Source organism: Corvus moneduloides, chromosome 1 (genome assembly GCF_009650955.1).
Source record: "Corvus moneduloides isolate bCorMon1 chromosome 1, bCorMon1.pri, whole genome shotgun sequence".
In the NCBI taxonomy this organism is placed as follows: domain Eukaryota; kingdom Metazoa; phylum Chordata; class Aves; order Passeriformes; family Corvidae; genus Corvus; species Corvus moneduloides.
The window spans coordinates 154,211,559-154,226,664 of record NC_045476.1 but is presented as its reverse complement, the minus strand read 5'-3'; the positions used below and the strand labels follow the sequence as shown (position 1 = coordinate 154,226,664).

Here is a 15,106-nt window from a genome sequence, read left to right as displayed (position 1 = left end):
TGAAAAGAGATCCTTCATGCATGGTCTGAGGAAATGAAGGTCTACAAACTTCTCCCCACATCCCCCTCTGTACCACCCCAGCTGGGCCACAACAGGATCAGTGAACTGAATCACATTTAGAAGGAAAATCTTAATTACTCTGTTAGGACACTTTAATTCAGTTCTTGTTGATTTCAGAAGAAACAAAATATGTTTCTTCTTCATCTGGGCTTTGACTGCATGGGACTCATTCAGCTTTTGAAAGAGAAGAGAGTAAGGTGTACAGAGCAAGAGAATATGAAGAAAAAAGTATTCTCTTTTATTTGAATGGTTGCTATATTCAGATAATTAAGTAGAATTATCATAGGCATGAAAATCAAATTTCCCTTCTCCCCAAGGAATCCAAAAAATGTTGCTATGTACAGAATTTACAATTATATGCAATAGTTGATTATTATTATGGACTCCAAAATTTGGTATTACTGGTTAAAACACCCATACTGAAGCTAGAGCAGGATGTGTCCATCCTGTACCTTTCACAATGTTCTTTAAAACTTTACAGGTATGCTTCCAAAATGATTGCTCTTCCAAGGATGAGAAACCTTCTTCACCTGCATACAATTTTCATCATCCACAGTCTACATAATTAAATTGTATTCCATTTTGAGCAGGTGAGAAGTCAAGGAAAACAGGCCAAAAGTGCAAGTGTGTTTAGGGTTCTGTTTTCTGTTGCAGGCAGATGAAAGATGATACAAAGCGGGTGTGGAAAAAAAAATATGTACTGATAAATCAACAGCTGTTAGGCATCTTGGTAACTTTGGACAGAAATCCTTTGTTTCATGAATTTTCTTACTTTTGCTTACAGAAGCTTCCTTAGTTTTCATGGATTATTTGGCAGAAGGTTTTTCTGGTTTGGTTCGAGCTGCTGAACCACTGTAACTCCCTTTTTAACTGTAGTCCATGGGCACTACAGACACTTGGTTTATCTTTAAAAATTAGAGGCCATGAAGAACTCGGCAATGTCTCTAACTTCATGTTCAATCAGATGACCACAGAGACAACTGCAAAGATCCATGTGCAATTAAATGAATTGGAACTCAGTCCTGGTGTGTTACTAGTAGGACTTTGCTTCTTTAACTCAGCTTCATTTTCCAGTCTGAACCTTCACAGCTGCTCTGCAATAAGGAAAGTTGCCCTGAGCTGGTAGGATTGGAGGTTTGTAACCAAGTGTGCTGGGACACACCTGTGTTGCTGACGAGTGGAAGTGAACGTACTGTGAATGTAAGGTGTCTTCTGTGATGTTGGTCTCAGTCCATGTTACGGGTACCCTTCCTAATAATCCTTGGGAACAGCCATCCTTGCTGTGCAGCTCAAGCAGAGAGAGCTCTGAGACAGTGCTATGGCAGGACCTGTGCTTCCCTGCCAGCCTGAAGGGAGTCCCCCGAAATCAAGATTAAGGTTTGATGACAGAACAAAGGTAGCCTGCTGCTGCCAGCACATCTGTTTGCCACAGAAATAGCAGCATTCAGTCTCCTTATTCAAGTGCATAAAATGCATAGTAATAAACTGTGCCTTTTCCCCTTTCAGTTGCCTGGACATAAGAAAAACAGTTACTATCCTTCTGGTACACAAATATGCTGCCAGGGGCAGGTGATAGGCAGCAGCAGTTGCACTGTGAGCAGCATTATTCAGATGTGTTCTTCCTGGGATCCTGATGCACCTGAGGTTCACACATTAGCAGCCTTGGCTTTTTAATCAGGGAAATGAAGCATCCATAAGCAACAAAACAAGAGGCTTGAAATTATCCTCATTTGTATTATACCGAATCTCTATATTCATCAGTACACAAGCGATTGCTAAACAGGTCCTCACTACATTTACTTACATTTCCAAACAAGGTGGTTATTATGCAAACAGGTTAGCTTTGTGAAGGCATCTCCAGGATGAGCTTAACCCTGTCCTGTTTGGTTCCTCTTGCCTGAGCCTTATAGGTCTGTAAATGTTCATGTTGTTATAGGGAACTGTGGAGTTTTCGGCCATGTAGTGTGGTTGATAGTAGCTAGGCTGGATGGCCTTCTGTGGAGGCGGGGGAGTGAATGAGACATAGCTGTGGAAAGAATTGACTCGGTGGAGAGGTGACTGGGGGGTGAAGTTGCTGTTGAATATGAGATTTCTTGGGGTCTGCTTGCTCTGGTGGGTGCTGCCAGCTGAGAGGCTGCTGAAGGGGTCGGAGAGGGTGTTGGCGCTTTCCTCGTCGCTGAAGGGGAGGCTGCGCGGGGGGGCCCAGCTCCTGCTGAACAGGAAGGGGAGGCTGCGCGGCGGGGACTTGGGGCCCCGCACGGGCTTGGACAGCGCGTACAGGTGCCGGAACTCCTCGTCGAACAGCTCCACGACCTGGCCCGTGAACTTGGAGAGGAGGTTGCGGTGAACCTGGCCACACAACCACGTGAAGCTGGAAGCAGAGACAAGGTAAGGGTTAGAGTTAACGCCGGCCATCAGGAACTGCAGATCCCCCGCAGGGGTGATGCGAAAGGCAAATGTGTTTTACTGCTGAAGCTTCTTGTCTAAACACAGGATGAAGATGGTGTCGCAGTTGAATTTCAGGTCAGTTCACATCAGTGCTCTCTGACTTGGATCAATCTTTGTTATTGCAGCTGCCTCTAAAACCTTCAAGAAACCTTGTAAAGTTATGCAACCCCCTAAAGCGAGCGGTGATCCAGATCCACTGCAGGGATAAATGTCAGATACAACACCCAAGGTTTGGGTGTCTGTTCCATGGAAAGGAGTTTAGACCCCTCTTTTGGGGACCTCTCTTCCATGCACAGTGCTTAAATTCAGGTCTTGCCATGTCTTATCTGCACACACATAAACTGTACCTTGTACCCAGCAGCATGCCATGCCACTTGGTAACTCTCAGCCACTCCAAGTGACTTCAAAAAGACTAGGAAAAAAGAACTATCCTTTGTTTTCATTTTTCCATAATCTTTCTGCATTGATCAAGAGGAACACATAAAACCCCAACCTTCCTGTCATGTCCCACATCACAAAAGAGCTGCCACACCTGACAAACGCTTATTTTCTTCAGAGAAAATTAAATTGTAAATATTTCCTACAGCATTTCCAAAAATAAGTGTAATACTTTGCTATAAAGTAAGGGAGAAATGCCACAATAGTTTTAGTCCAGAGACACACTTTAGGATAACCCACAGCTTTTAAATTATTTTTCTTTTATGTGCTTCCTTAATCCACTCAGCAAACAGAAATTTGTGCTTTTACAAAACCACAAGCCAGCTTGATTGTGTTGTGCAGGCTGCCATGTCTGAGCAGCAGCAGCACCAATAAAATGAACACAGTTGAGAGAATGAAATGTAATTACTCCCTGAGCTGACCAAGGCTTGAGCTGTGCAGCAGAGGATACAGAGCAGCAGTGGATTTGAACCTGGGGTTATCCTATGTTGGTAAAACTCTGCCATGGTTATTCCAGCGTGACTTTATTAGCTACGCTGGATTTGCACCAGGACTGCTGAGAGCCAGATTTGGCTGTAGGTGTGTGCACTTAAAATCATTTCTTGTCATGTTTTGATAAAACTCCTGTGAAGCTCAGTGGGACTGACAGCCTGAGCTGATACTGAGGCAGTAAGACAGACAATTTACATCTGCTTGTCCAGAGCACTCCTAAAGAGAGTTGGGTTTGAGGTACACAGTGGTTTTATACTGTTGCTTCAGGAGCAAGGGGAGGAATGAAGAAATCAGTAGTTCAATGCCACTGGGCACCTAAAATTAAATATATACTGTACATTTTATGATTGGACATGAAAACACCCAGTAAGGTCCCAGAATACAGGTACTTCTCATCCACTGTGTTCAAATCATTCTAAATATGGACAAAACCTTGGAAACCAAGGTAAAGAGCACAGCAAGCTAACTCCCTGCTGGGTGCATAACATCTGCTCTGCCAGCTCAACATTGCCTTTATTCACTAAGCAGTGCTCTCTAAACCTTTGTATGTCCTTCATCTAACTGTTAAAGAGACAACTGGTCAAGAATAAATACAAAAATGCACACAGTTGGATACCTACACTGAAGGTTACAAACTCATTAAAGGGCTGAGGTCTAAAGTGGCATATTTATACTTTATGCAGTAGAGATACACCTAGTTTATAAAAGAAAATTTAGACAGAAATAAAAATCAATTATGCATGTAAATGGCTTTTAAAAGCCTAACAAAACCAGAGGAAAAATCCTATTCTGCAGAATTTTGATAATTTACTCCTACATGTAACTTCCTGAAGTACCCGACGGACAAATACTAGTTTGTGGATCTCTGTAAACAGAGCAAGTTAGAACTAATGAATAGCCCAGAGAGTCTCCAGGAACTGATGGCAAATGGGTCAGCTCAAAGTTACAAGGTAAGATACTTGTGATTTTAAACAAATGATTGTGGACTTGTCGTGTAGTGCGTCACAGCAATTTACATTCTGTGCACTTTGCTGGAGAACAAAACAGAATTTGGCATAAAAGACTTAACAGGTTTTCATTGGCTTAATTCGAAGAGAAAATGCATTGTTTAGGTTTTAGGCCATGTTTTGCTCCTTAGTTTACAATTCTGAGTCCTCTTTTGGGACAGGCTCAGAGAAGTCTGTTATTGTCATCACCTGCCCAGAGGGATCATTTTTCTCCCAAGCTTTTTCGATTGAGGCCCATCAAAAGAAGAGAAAGCACAAAGAAATGATGCCTGGCTTGGGGCCAACGCTGTATCACAAATTCAGTCATCGATAGATACTTCTCAGCCATCTTTCCAGAGCTTTGTCCTATGTCCTGTTATGGAGCCTCTCATTTATGATTGTCTCAATCAAATCCCACCTCTCCTGTTCAGCGCTGGACTTGTTATTTATAAAGAGTGTCCTCTGCATTGCTGGAGCTGCAGTTTACTGGGGATGTTCTCATCCCTGTGTTTGCAGTGCTGCAGCAACATGCAGCACATCCACATGGAATCTGAAACAGAAGGCAGGACTGGGGTTTTCAGCTGGGCTCAGATTTGGGTTAACCTACATGTTAGTGTTGCCTGCTGGTGGATAACCTGTGTGGGAGAAACCTGTCCCACCTGAACTCATGCTCCTGGCAAAGCATGTCCATGTTAGTTGTTACTGACTTAGAAGAGGCCAGTGGCTTTCAGAGTAGCAGCCACGGAGATACAGCCCTGGGGTTCAAGGTCTGTGCTTTCTGCTGTTCTCATTTTGCCTTCCTTAGGAATGCTGAGTTCATGCACTATCTAATTTCAAATTCATTACAAAAACCAGAATAACAGTTATCATAGGACAAGATAGAGTGACATAGAGACAGCAAAAAGAAATACTGCATCCTAACCCCTCACCATAGACATTGGCAATAAAAATTGAGAGTAAAACTGTAACTTAAACCACTCATGCCTGCACTTCTGCTAACGTGTGTGAACAGCCTTCAGAAGCTTCTCATCTGCAGTCTGCCCCATGCAGCAGGACCATACCCACAGTGACCCAAGCAGTGATTTTTTTAATGTTCTTTTAAAAAACACTCCAGAGCTGGAGATGTCACAGACTCAGGGGTGGTTCCTTTCCCTCTAATTAATTGCTGGCTTCAGTCTTTGTTATCCATTAGGCAAATATATTCTGTCCTGAAAAACTTTGTGAAACAGTGAGACAGGTCCCTTTTAGAGCAGTATGTCCTGAAGGGCTATTTTATTTCCTCAGCCTGTTCCCCCCACCACTACTACAACATCATGCAGAGCTCAGCGCTTTGGTGAAATTTGGTGTTGTATTTTAAAATCTTTGTATCAGTTTTAAGATCTACTCCAATGTGATTTCCAGCAAATGCATTGCAGAAGAGTTTGGGTCTGTTTCACTCAATATCATTCTTGTTTATACCTGAAGAGATTGGTGGAGAAGATTTAGGCATAACAAAAATCTTTCAGATTAATAAAGTGAGAGCTAGCAAGAAATACCACATACTGATAGTCGGCCATAATCCATGTGAATTGCGAACTGGTGCTGAGCATGCTGAAGTTAAATATTTTTTTATAGTTTTAAATAGATTTGTTCTTCACCACCCTCTGTTTGCTTGCTGGATATGGAATTACGTAGTTTGACAAGGTTCTTGATATTAGAAGATTTTCAACAGCAGTAGAGAAAGACCGAAGAGACTGCACAGGACTTCAAGTGTTTTTAGTTTTTTTGGTATTGAAAGAGAAGTCAAAAGGAAGCTTCTTGCTCAAAGAAAATAGATTTTGTTCTGTCCTTCTGCCACACGTCCTTCACTTCTACTCTATACAAATCTGCTGTTGCATTTCAACACATCTTTGATGAGGGATTAAAAAACACCCAAAGTAACAAGAAAACAAAAGAACAGTCAATAAAAAAACCCCAGCCCTGAGTGTCCACTCATTTTTGTCTGATGGTTCATTTGGAAATGGAATGAAAAGTGGATGCCTGTCTTTGTGTACGTCTGAGCTCCTGCAGCCCAACTCCACATATTCACCTTTTCCTTCCTTACTATAGTTCTGTAATCTTCCTGGTGGCACAGTTTTATCAGACCAGAGGCATTTAAACTTCCAAATCGTAAATTGAGATTAAGAAAAACAATCCCATCCTTTAATTTCAATAATCACCTCTTGTATTTTTGTACCTGGATTTCTAGGATACACTTGGTCATTTGTGAAACTTATCTATGTAGGCGTGATGCTTAGAAACTTCATTTATTTGATGCAAGCTCAGAGTCTCCTGAAATTCCCTGACCAGAGAATCTAGGATCTTAATTAAAAATTCAGTTGTTGAGATGCTATATCCACTACCTGAAATAATTATAGCAGCACAAACAAAACAAACAAACAAAGAAAATTTTTAAAAAGGGAAAAAATGAAGGTACAGCAGTTATACAGATATATACTGCCTACCTATTAATGAAACACAAGGAAAAACAGTAAATCTCTGAAGTATTTGTTTTACCTTTAATCACTAAATTTGTCACATGAAGAACAAATCCTCAGATAAACTGAGTGACATATGCTACATTAAGGGATCCCAAGGGAGACAGAAATGTATCATGTCTCATGATCACACCATCTGAGAACCCAAACAATGAGGAAAGCATAATATTAAGCAGTACACATTTCTACTTTTGCCCCAGGGCTGCACTGGCAAAGTTGTTTACATTAGTTTCTGAACATTTAAATTAAAACCCATGCTCCATAAAGAACTAATAGCACCTTTAAAGCAAGTTAAGTCGATTTTTGAAAAATGGCAGGTATTTGAAAACATGGGGTGGTTTTTGTTAAACTAAAGCTTCTTACCCATACAAAAATTTCCATGGCACTTTTTTGGGAAGAAGTATTAAAAATCATAGAAGAGTACCTAGACATGAACTGCAGTGGCTTATCTCACCTGTAGGATCCAGAGAGCACGTATCTCCAGTCAGATATAAGAAATTTTTCTTGTATTTGTCCTGAAAATTTCCTGCCTGATTTGGCACAGTAAACCTCTCCAGTAACACTGCGGACTGAAATATTCTGTAAATAAAAATAAAATTAAGTGTATTACGTTTCTTTTTAATTAAAAATCAGACAGGGAGGGCCCTTCCCCCCCCACTGCCTTTAGCTCTTCACTGCCCCAATATCAAGTTTCTTCATGGACTCTGCTGTGATATTGGAAGGTTTGTGTCCAGAGGAAACCTAGCCAAGGTCTCTCGCCACAGGGTCAGTTGTTTCACTGGGGATATAAACCTGCATGGACGCTCATGCAGGTGGAGCTGTGCTGCGTAACTGACCCTACCCCAGCCAAAAGGAGCGTGGGATGTGTCCATAGCTGGGAGCAGCCTGTTGCCTCCACTGACACTCCCGGCACAGTTTGCTGTAGCTGTACGCCCTTGATTTACATTGGCTGTGGCGCGACACAGCAGGGCAAAACCTCTGCTCCTCCAATCCATCTGGGCCTGCAAGGACACATGTGCTGCTCTTCTGGAGCAGCCCAGACAAATGCTGTCCTTTGGAAACAGATGCAGGTACACGTGTGAGGGGAGATGCATGTTGGTTTGGCCCATGGGATGCTCGACACTGTCCTCATACCTGAGCCAGTGCCTTTCAGGCCCTGACTGCTGCCCACACACACACTTTGCAGAATCAAGGCCTTAGTGAATCAGTGGCACCAAGGATTTGAGTTGCACATTGTGGAAGCCTATGTGCTGTAGCAGCAGACTTACAATAAATAGCACAGGCTTGTTCTTCCTTAGGAGTGAGGGTTTACAGGCATGCAAACAGTTATGAACATGCATTATAATTTCAGCTTCTTTATATATTTAGGATGGAATTCAGCTGTTGAAAAACAGATGTCTGGTGCATGCAAGATGCCCTCAGGTCTCCTGTGTGCCCACAGCTGCTGTTCCAGAGGTCTGTGGCCTCTGCAGTATCACCCATCCCCAGGGAGATGCCACAGATGCTCTACAGCATCTCAAGCAACAACTGAAATAATCCCTAGGAGGGGTTCTTTTAAAGCCAGCTCCCTCTGACAGAGATGAAGGCAGATTAAACTAACAGCCAGCTAAATTTCAGGCGGTATCTTTAAAAGAGAGCTTTAACACATTTTATCAGAAACCACCCAGCACAACCCAGCTATGGCCATGCAAAAGAGTTTTGTCCATCTCCCTGTGGCTGCCAGATCACAGCTGCTGCACAGCTATTAAACAGAAGCAGCTCTAATGCTTATGTTAGAAACTCTACTAGAAAACTTAAGCTCTGCTTTAAGACTTCGGGGCCAAGATTAGTTTCATCTGGGGACCTAATGGAAATGCCTACCTTCCTATAATATCTGTGGGAAAACGTAGGTATCTTCAAAGAGGAACTGGGTGCACTAATGCTACCTCAGGAAATCTCTTGCTCCCTTTTAATTAGAAGGTGGATTGACCCTAGCATAACCATGCTTCTAGCTCAGAATGCCTGCAGTTAGGCAGACAAATCTCAGCCTAAGAGCTTCACAGAGCCACAGTACCTTGAATAGATCCTCAGAAATTTGCAACTTGTCGCACATCTCCGAGAAAAGATCTATACTGCCATGATCCAGCAGCAGGTAGACAAAGACCATGCGCTTGTTAGCTGCCTCCAGGAGGTCACAGAGAATCTCAGTGTCTGTGAACACATCCATCACGATAGCTAACACCTTCAGAAAAAGAGCAGAGGCATTAGCAGAGTCAATTTATATAACTTAAGATTGCTATGAGGATACTGTGATGTAGTTTATTTGTTTAAAAAAGTATTCCAGTAAACACAAATATTCACGGTTATATGTGGTTATTTTTTCTGGTTTTCTCCCTAAGTGCCTGAATCACAAAATTGATGAAACACATTGCTTCATTGTTTTATTGCTCATATAAAGCCAATATAACACACAACATATAACCCAAGATGACCCATGAATTTGTAGGTGAGATTTCGGCACTAGGAAATATATTGAAACACTGATCGGAGAATAATAAGGATGTAGCTAAAATAAAAGACCATAGCCCTTGCCAAATGGCTCACTAGGTGTCACAATCCACATGTATTCAGCAAGAACCCCTGGATGATGCTTTCTCTTTTATGATTTACACCTGGACAGCCCTGGCTTTAAAGCCTCACCCTGTTGTTGATCATCAGCTCCATCTGTAACTTTTTAAAAACACTGATTTATAAACTAACTGTTACAATTTGACCACACATCCATGCTCCCCAATTCACAGCTGGCAGAACAGTGTGTAAAAGTCTCAGGACTCGGCATAAAAGCCCTGACAGCTATTTAAGTGCACAGCCTGCAGCCAGTGTGGATTAAGGGAACTGTAAATGTGATATAAAACCAGTTCCATTCTAGAAAGTGCTGTCTTGTGTGATGTCTGCTATTGCCCATGGAAGGGGTCAGTTTAGCCCAGCTGTTACCTGACATCTTCAGGAGGTGCTTGTTTCTGCACTGACTTGAGAGGGAACCTTTGATAACTGTGCTCATGGGATATTACCTTCAATCAAAACAAACTTTACAGCATCTCTCTAGATCTGTCTTACTACTTGATGCCAGCTTGCACTGCATCTTCCTCCAAAGCCTATGCCCACACCTAACAGCAAGCTTATTCCCCTTGCCACCACGAGGATATCCTACAAGACCAGGCACATCCTGTGCAGCCAGCATCCTCTTCAGGTAGCCAAACTATTTGTGGAGCCATGAGGATCCCACACCTTCCTCCAGCTGCCAAGGCCTAGTGCTTCAGAAAGAGCTTTGCCTTGGCTAGGTAAGCACAATTATGTCCAATATCTCACATCCACACTTCTGTTAACACCCAGCTCCAGACCATTCTCTCTGGTACTGCTTTTCACCACCTGTTCCCAATTTATATTTCTGCACCTTTCCTCTCTTACTTGCAGTACTTCTCATTTCTTTTGCCCAAATTTCATTTTATGATTTGCACCAGTTCCGCAAATGTGTTAAGATTGTAGTATCACTTGCCAATCCCTTTCGGTTTGAGATCATCCTTAAACACAGTCTTTATTCTGTTATTTAATTTTTTAGTGCATATATCAAATACTAGGCTATCCAGGATGGACCCTTACCAGATGCTAATTAATAATTGGTGCCATTGGCAAACTGTGCTCAAAAAGCAGTTGACAAATTTATACTGTTAGTGTTGCTTCAGCACACTCTTGTAATGTAAATTAGATGATTAAGAAGGTCATGTGAACCATAGGTTTATATTACATTTCCCAGTTTTTCCCCTACAAGTTATCTTCTCTTGGGACAGAAAATTGGTCTGGCTTCATATTTTACCTGATATGTATTTTATTATTCCAGAGACATTTCTTCTGTTTCTGCATCTTTCTGATGCCTCCAACTTGAAATGACTGATCTATAATTCCCCTGATGTAGTAAGCACTTGTAGGCTTTGAGAGAGCAGTTGCCACCGGGGATCCTTCTCCCCTGCCATTACGCTCTGTGTTACCAGGCCCAGCACCTGCCCTTGCAGGGAATAACAAAGCGGAAGGAATCCTCTGGCTCCAGAGGCTCAGAAGCCTGTGCTGGGCAGCACTATTACATCCTGGCTTGGCTCCTGACCATTCCTGGGTGAAACTGCTGCTGCTCTTTTGAATTTATATAAGGGCAAAACACCTGGATGATGATAAATACAGCCCTGAAGTATCTTTTTTTTTCCCCAGGAAAACAAAAGAGCTGCTAGAACACACGTGACAACAGATTTCTGTCACCCCTCCAGCTGCTCAGTTTCTGGTTTCCCAGAGTGTGGGCAGCCTGGCTTTGGCTTGTGGCTGGCACCTCTGTGGCCCCCATCACCTGTATGTAGCCAGGGGTCCTCATCTGCACCTTTCCCATGTGCCAAGTTACACTGCAGAGTCTCTGTATGGACCCCACATGACATTTTAACTGATACAGGCAACATATCAGGGATGAAAGCTCTATTTTCTGAATAATTTCCTTCCTCTGGGGATGGCTGCTGACATACCAGCCATACCTGCCTTTCTTTGGCCTCCCCTTCACCCACATCTTCCACATCCCCTTGAACAACTGGGATTGTTCCATGGCTGAAAGCTCACTTAGGCTTAATTTTCATTAATGGTGCAGTGGTCTGAATAGATCAAACCATTCTTCTGGGGCTACATGAGAAGGGACAGAGCCAATCCACCCTTTCTACAGCACATTTAATCCACTGGGAGAATGGGAGGTTAGAAGAGAGAAGAGGGAATGCTTTTTTTTAAGGCACCAACATAGAAAAATGTTGGTGTGAGTTTAAAAGAAAAATAAATTAAAAAATAGCACTGCCTGTGTTCAACAGCTTCTTCACAGCCACTTTCTAGAGCAAAGCTACACTGCAGCACACAGGGCTGCCTTGGATTAAACACCATGTTCACTTGAGCTTTGTAAGAGGAAGAAGACAACCAAGTGCAGAGAGAACAGCAATTCTCTCCCCATACCTGAGTGGTCTTGTGGATGTACCGGCGTATGATGTCTCTAATGTTGCTGTTCTTCTCTGTTTGGAAATACACAGTGGCGGTGGACTTTTCCTTTAAATAGGGCTTCTCTGCTGTAATCCATGTGTGGAGCAGAGCCGGCTCACTGCAGTCAGAAATGGTGGGGAAGTAGGTCCCTGAAGGCAGTGACCCGGCATCGTTCTGCTTTGGCGCAGCTGCCCCGTCGGCAGCTGGCGACTCCTGTGCATAATAAGACTCCCTGGCGTTATCCTTGATGTACTGAGCTTCCACCGAGGAGAGGAAATCCACCTCGCCCTCTTTGCTTAGAGTTTCGAGGTAAGAGTCTGTCCCACCATCCAAGAAGGCGTCGGTGGCCAATCTTATGCTTTCGTTGTGGCTGAAATCCACTTTTGTCAACTTCGGGGACTGGTTCTTGATATCCTCCAGCCTTTTCCTTATCTTGCCCATATGTCTAGGGTGGTTCATGGCTCTTTGTCGCAGCAGCCGATCTGCTGGGCAGGCACCATGCATATGCGTGCCACAGGCAGTGCAATCGTCCTTCTTGTTTGAGGACTGCATTCTGGCATGAAATCGCCTCGGCTGAACGAATTAACTATGAATAAAAATAAAGAGATCTTATTACCACAGGCAAATTCACACTCCCTGAATTTGTCTGTACAATTACCTTCAAAACAAACCTGAAGGTTGCTTCTCAGGTGGTGGTGTACTCCGGCAACAATCTGTTTCCAGATGGGACACAAGCGCAAAGCTGATTAGATTGCTTATCTGAGAGGCACCCACCTCAGCCCCAGGGCATACGAGGGATTCGAGTCAAATTTACCACGGCTGTCGGATTCGATTGTATTTCCCTTCCTGCCGCATCCCGTGAAATATGAGTGAGGAAAGCACTCAAGCAAAAGCAGGTAGGCTCCCAAGCATCATTGCACAATCTTCAAAACAGCTTGAGGCTTCTCTGTCTTCCCATAGTATTCGTTAGGGAGAAAAACCAGCTCTGATGTTGAACTGGAACAGAGACAGTAGCCATGTCCATGGCTTCGGAACAGTAAAAAGGGTCATGGGCTCTGTTCTGCACCTACATGCTGCCAGGCAGGCTTAAAAATAGATGTGAACTTCGTCACTGTGCCCCGTACGGAGTATGTTGCTATTACCATAGCCGATTCACTCACTTACTTCTTTAAAGCTTTGTGACTACGCCATCCTATTAAAAGAAAAATACCCCTTCCCAAACATCCTGAATATTACGTGGAGGAAGGGTTGTGAGCTGGCCTCAAAGCATCAGAAATACAAACACTCATCACTTGATTGTGCACATTTAGGGTTGTTTGGTTGGTTTTTTTTTTTTGTTTTTTTTTGTTTTTTTTCCCCAGGCTGCAGCTCCTGGAGTCACGTTGTCCCCGTGGCAGATCTTTGCTGTGTCATTAGGTGCACGGAGGCGCGGGTTGCAGCGGGGTAACAGGCCGGAGCCCGGGGGCAGCCGGGCTGGTCTGACCGAGGAGCGGCGGGCGGGAGCCCATTCCTGTGTGCGTGCCTGGCTGCAGCGCCACGTGTGACACACTTCCCTCACGCGGGCTGGGCTGGCCCTCGCCCCGGCAGCTCGGTGTCCACGCAGCCCTGTGCCACGGCTGCAGAGGGGAGCGCGGGATCGAGGGGATGTGCCGGCCGCGGCTCTTGGCAGGGGTGAGGGCTGCTGAGGCCGTGTGTGGGCAGGGAAAGGGTCCCGCCGCCCTGCCCTCGGGAGCACGGCTGCCTTCAGGGACGCACAGGGACGGCTTTTCAGGGCGGCCTCACAGATTCTGGGTCTATGCCAGGTGCCTTATGTGGTGGGGAAAAAAAAAAAATTACACGTAAGGATGAGACAATATGTACAAAAAGAGAGAAGGGTACGAAATGGCTCGGATATTAATCCCGGAGCGACGGGGGGCAGGACACACCCACGTGGGGCCGAGGAGGGGCGGTGGCGGGGCCGTCCTGAGCTCCTGGGGTGATTTTAAAATCTACACCGTCCCTCCCTCCGCCCCCAACATCCGCCCGCAGCTGCCAGACGCGGCCGAAAGTCACTAATTATCTCCTGACCTGTTCTGCGCAATTAGGCCGAAAATTATGCCATCTAATTACCCTGACATGCAGGACTGTGCCCTGCCAACGCCGATCGGGGCCAGGGACGGCCCTCCCCGCCTCGGCCAGGTTCTCTCATGGTCACCCATGTGGGCTCAGGGTCACTCTGGTCCCCCACATGGTCACGGCGGGGCTTCTCACAGGTTATCCCGTGGGGCCTCACACTGTCACCCTAGCGAAGCCCCGCTGTCATCCTGCGGTCCCACATGATCACGCCGAGCCCCCGCGCGGCCAGCACAGGATCCCGCCCGGTGTGGGCAGAGGCGAGGCCGGGCCGCGCTGCGCCCGCTCTCGGCCCCGGCGGGGAGCGAGGCCGTGGGCAGCATCGAGGGCCCAAACGAAAAAGTTTTGGGCAGCCGCCTCGTTAGCGCAGTAGGTAGCGCGTCAGTCTCATAATCTGAAGGTCGTGAGTTCGATCCTCACACGGGGCAAAGGCGGGCAGCGCTTTTTTGGTCGCGGCCGCCTCCCCCGCGCTTTTGCAGCGACAAACCCGCACGACGCCGCGCTCGGAGGCCGCCGGTCACTTCCACGTCGTGCCTGTCGTGACTTCCGAAGTGGCAGCTCCAGGTCAAGGGCCTGTCTGTCCCGGTGCTGGGCCCACGGGAAGAACTTCTGCGACTGTTCTACCTTTTGGCAGACGGTTTTCAGCCTCCGAGCCCGTACAGGGGTGGGGGATGGGGAAGTGGCTCCTGCGGTGGGCAGTGGGCACACCCGGGGTCAGGCTGGGCACACCCGGGGTCGGGCAGGGCCCAGGAGCTGCGGTGGGGACACGGCAGGACCCCGGCCCCGCGTGCCACAAACACTCCAGTTTATGCACATTTACAGCTTCAGCGTTTTTACAAACCATAATCACATACACATATGGCCCAAGGTGCAGGCCAAAACCTCAGCGGGTTTATTATTTCCCTTTAAGTATAGAAATAATCATATGTAAACTTCAAGACAATCACCAGAAAAAGGCAATTTTTCTCATCTACTCCCTCTGCCTCCAAGATGATCGTGACCTGTTGCATTTTTCTCCCT

At 45.3% G+C, this 15,106-nt stretch overlaps 1 protein-coding gene, 1 long non-coding RNA gene and 1 other non-coding gene across 6 annotated transcripts in view; 2 read left to right on the top strand and 1 right to left on the bottom strand.

Moving 5' to 3' along the window:
* Positions 1-275: 275 nt before the first annotated feature.
* On the bottom strand, positions 276-13,916 carry FAM83A (family with sequence similarity 83 member A). 4 transcript variants are annotated; one of them, XM_032132609.1, is made up of 6 exons: positions 12,789-13,916; positions 12,633-12,687; positions 11,951-12,560; positions 8,994-9,161; positions 7,395-7,519; positions 276-2,431 (listed from the first exon to the last, which is right to left on the bottom strand). In XM_032132609.1, the coding sequence occupies exons 3-6, from the start codon at positions 12,524-12,526 to the stop codon at positions 1,885-1,887; spliced, it is 1,416 nt and encodes a 471-aa protein (XP_031988500.1). In that variant the 5' UTR covers positions 12,527-12,560; positions 12,633-12,687; positions 12,789-13,916; the 3' UTR covers positions 276-1,884. The 4 variants fall into 4 exon arrangements, with proteins under 4 accessions (XP_031988500.1, XP_031988482.1, XP_031988471.1 ...); XM_032132591.1 differs by having other exon boundaries at positions 12,646-12,687; XM_032132580.1 differs by having other exon boundaries at positions 12,646-13,916.
* LOC116455145 overlaps positions 2,366-15,106 on the top strand; it is a 36,128-nt gene continuing 23,387 nt past the window's right edge. Inside the window, exon 1 of the long non-coding RNA XR_004244307.1 lies at positions 2,366-2,448. This is a non-coding gene — a long non-coding RNA (uncharacterized LOC116455145). The remainder of the gene's footprint in view (positions 2,449-15,106) is intronic.
* TRNAM-CAU lies at positions 14,442-14,514 on the top strand. The gene has a single exon. It is a non-coding gene; the product is annotated as a tRNA-Met (tRNA).

Coding starts and splice junctions, on each gene's coding strand:
- FAM83A (XM_032132580.1), bottom strand. CDS start 12,526: ATGCAGTCCTCAAACAAGAAGGACGATTGCACTGCCTGTGGCACGCAT. Junction 9,162..11,950: donor ACATCCACAAGACCACTCAG/GTATGGGGAGAG, acceptor CTTTTTCTGAAG/GTGTTAGCTATCGTGATGGA. Junction 2,432..7,394: donor GTGCTCTCTGGATCCTACAG/GTGAGATAAGCC, acceptor CTCTGCTTCCAG/CTTCACGTGGTTGTGTGGCC.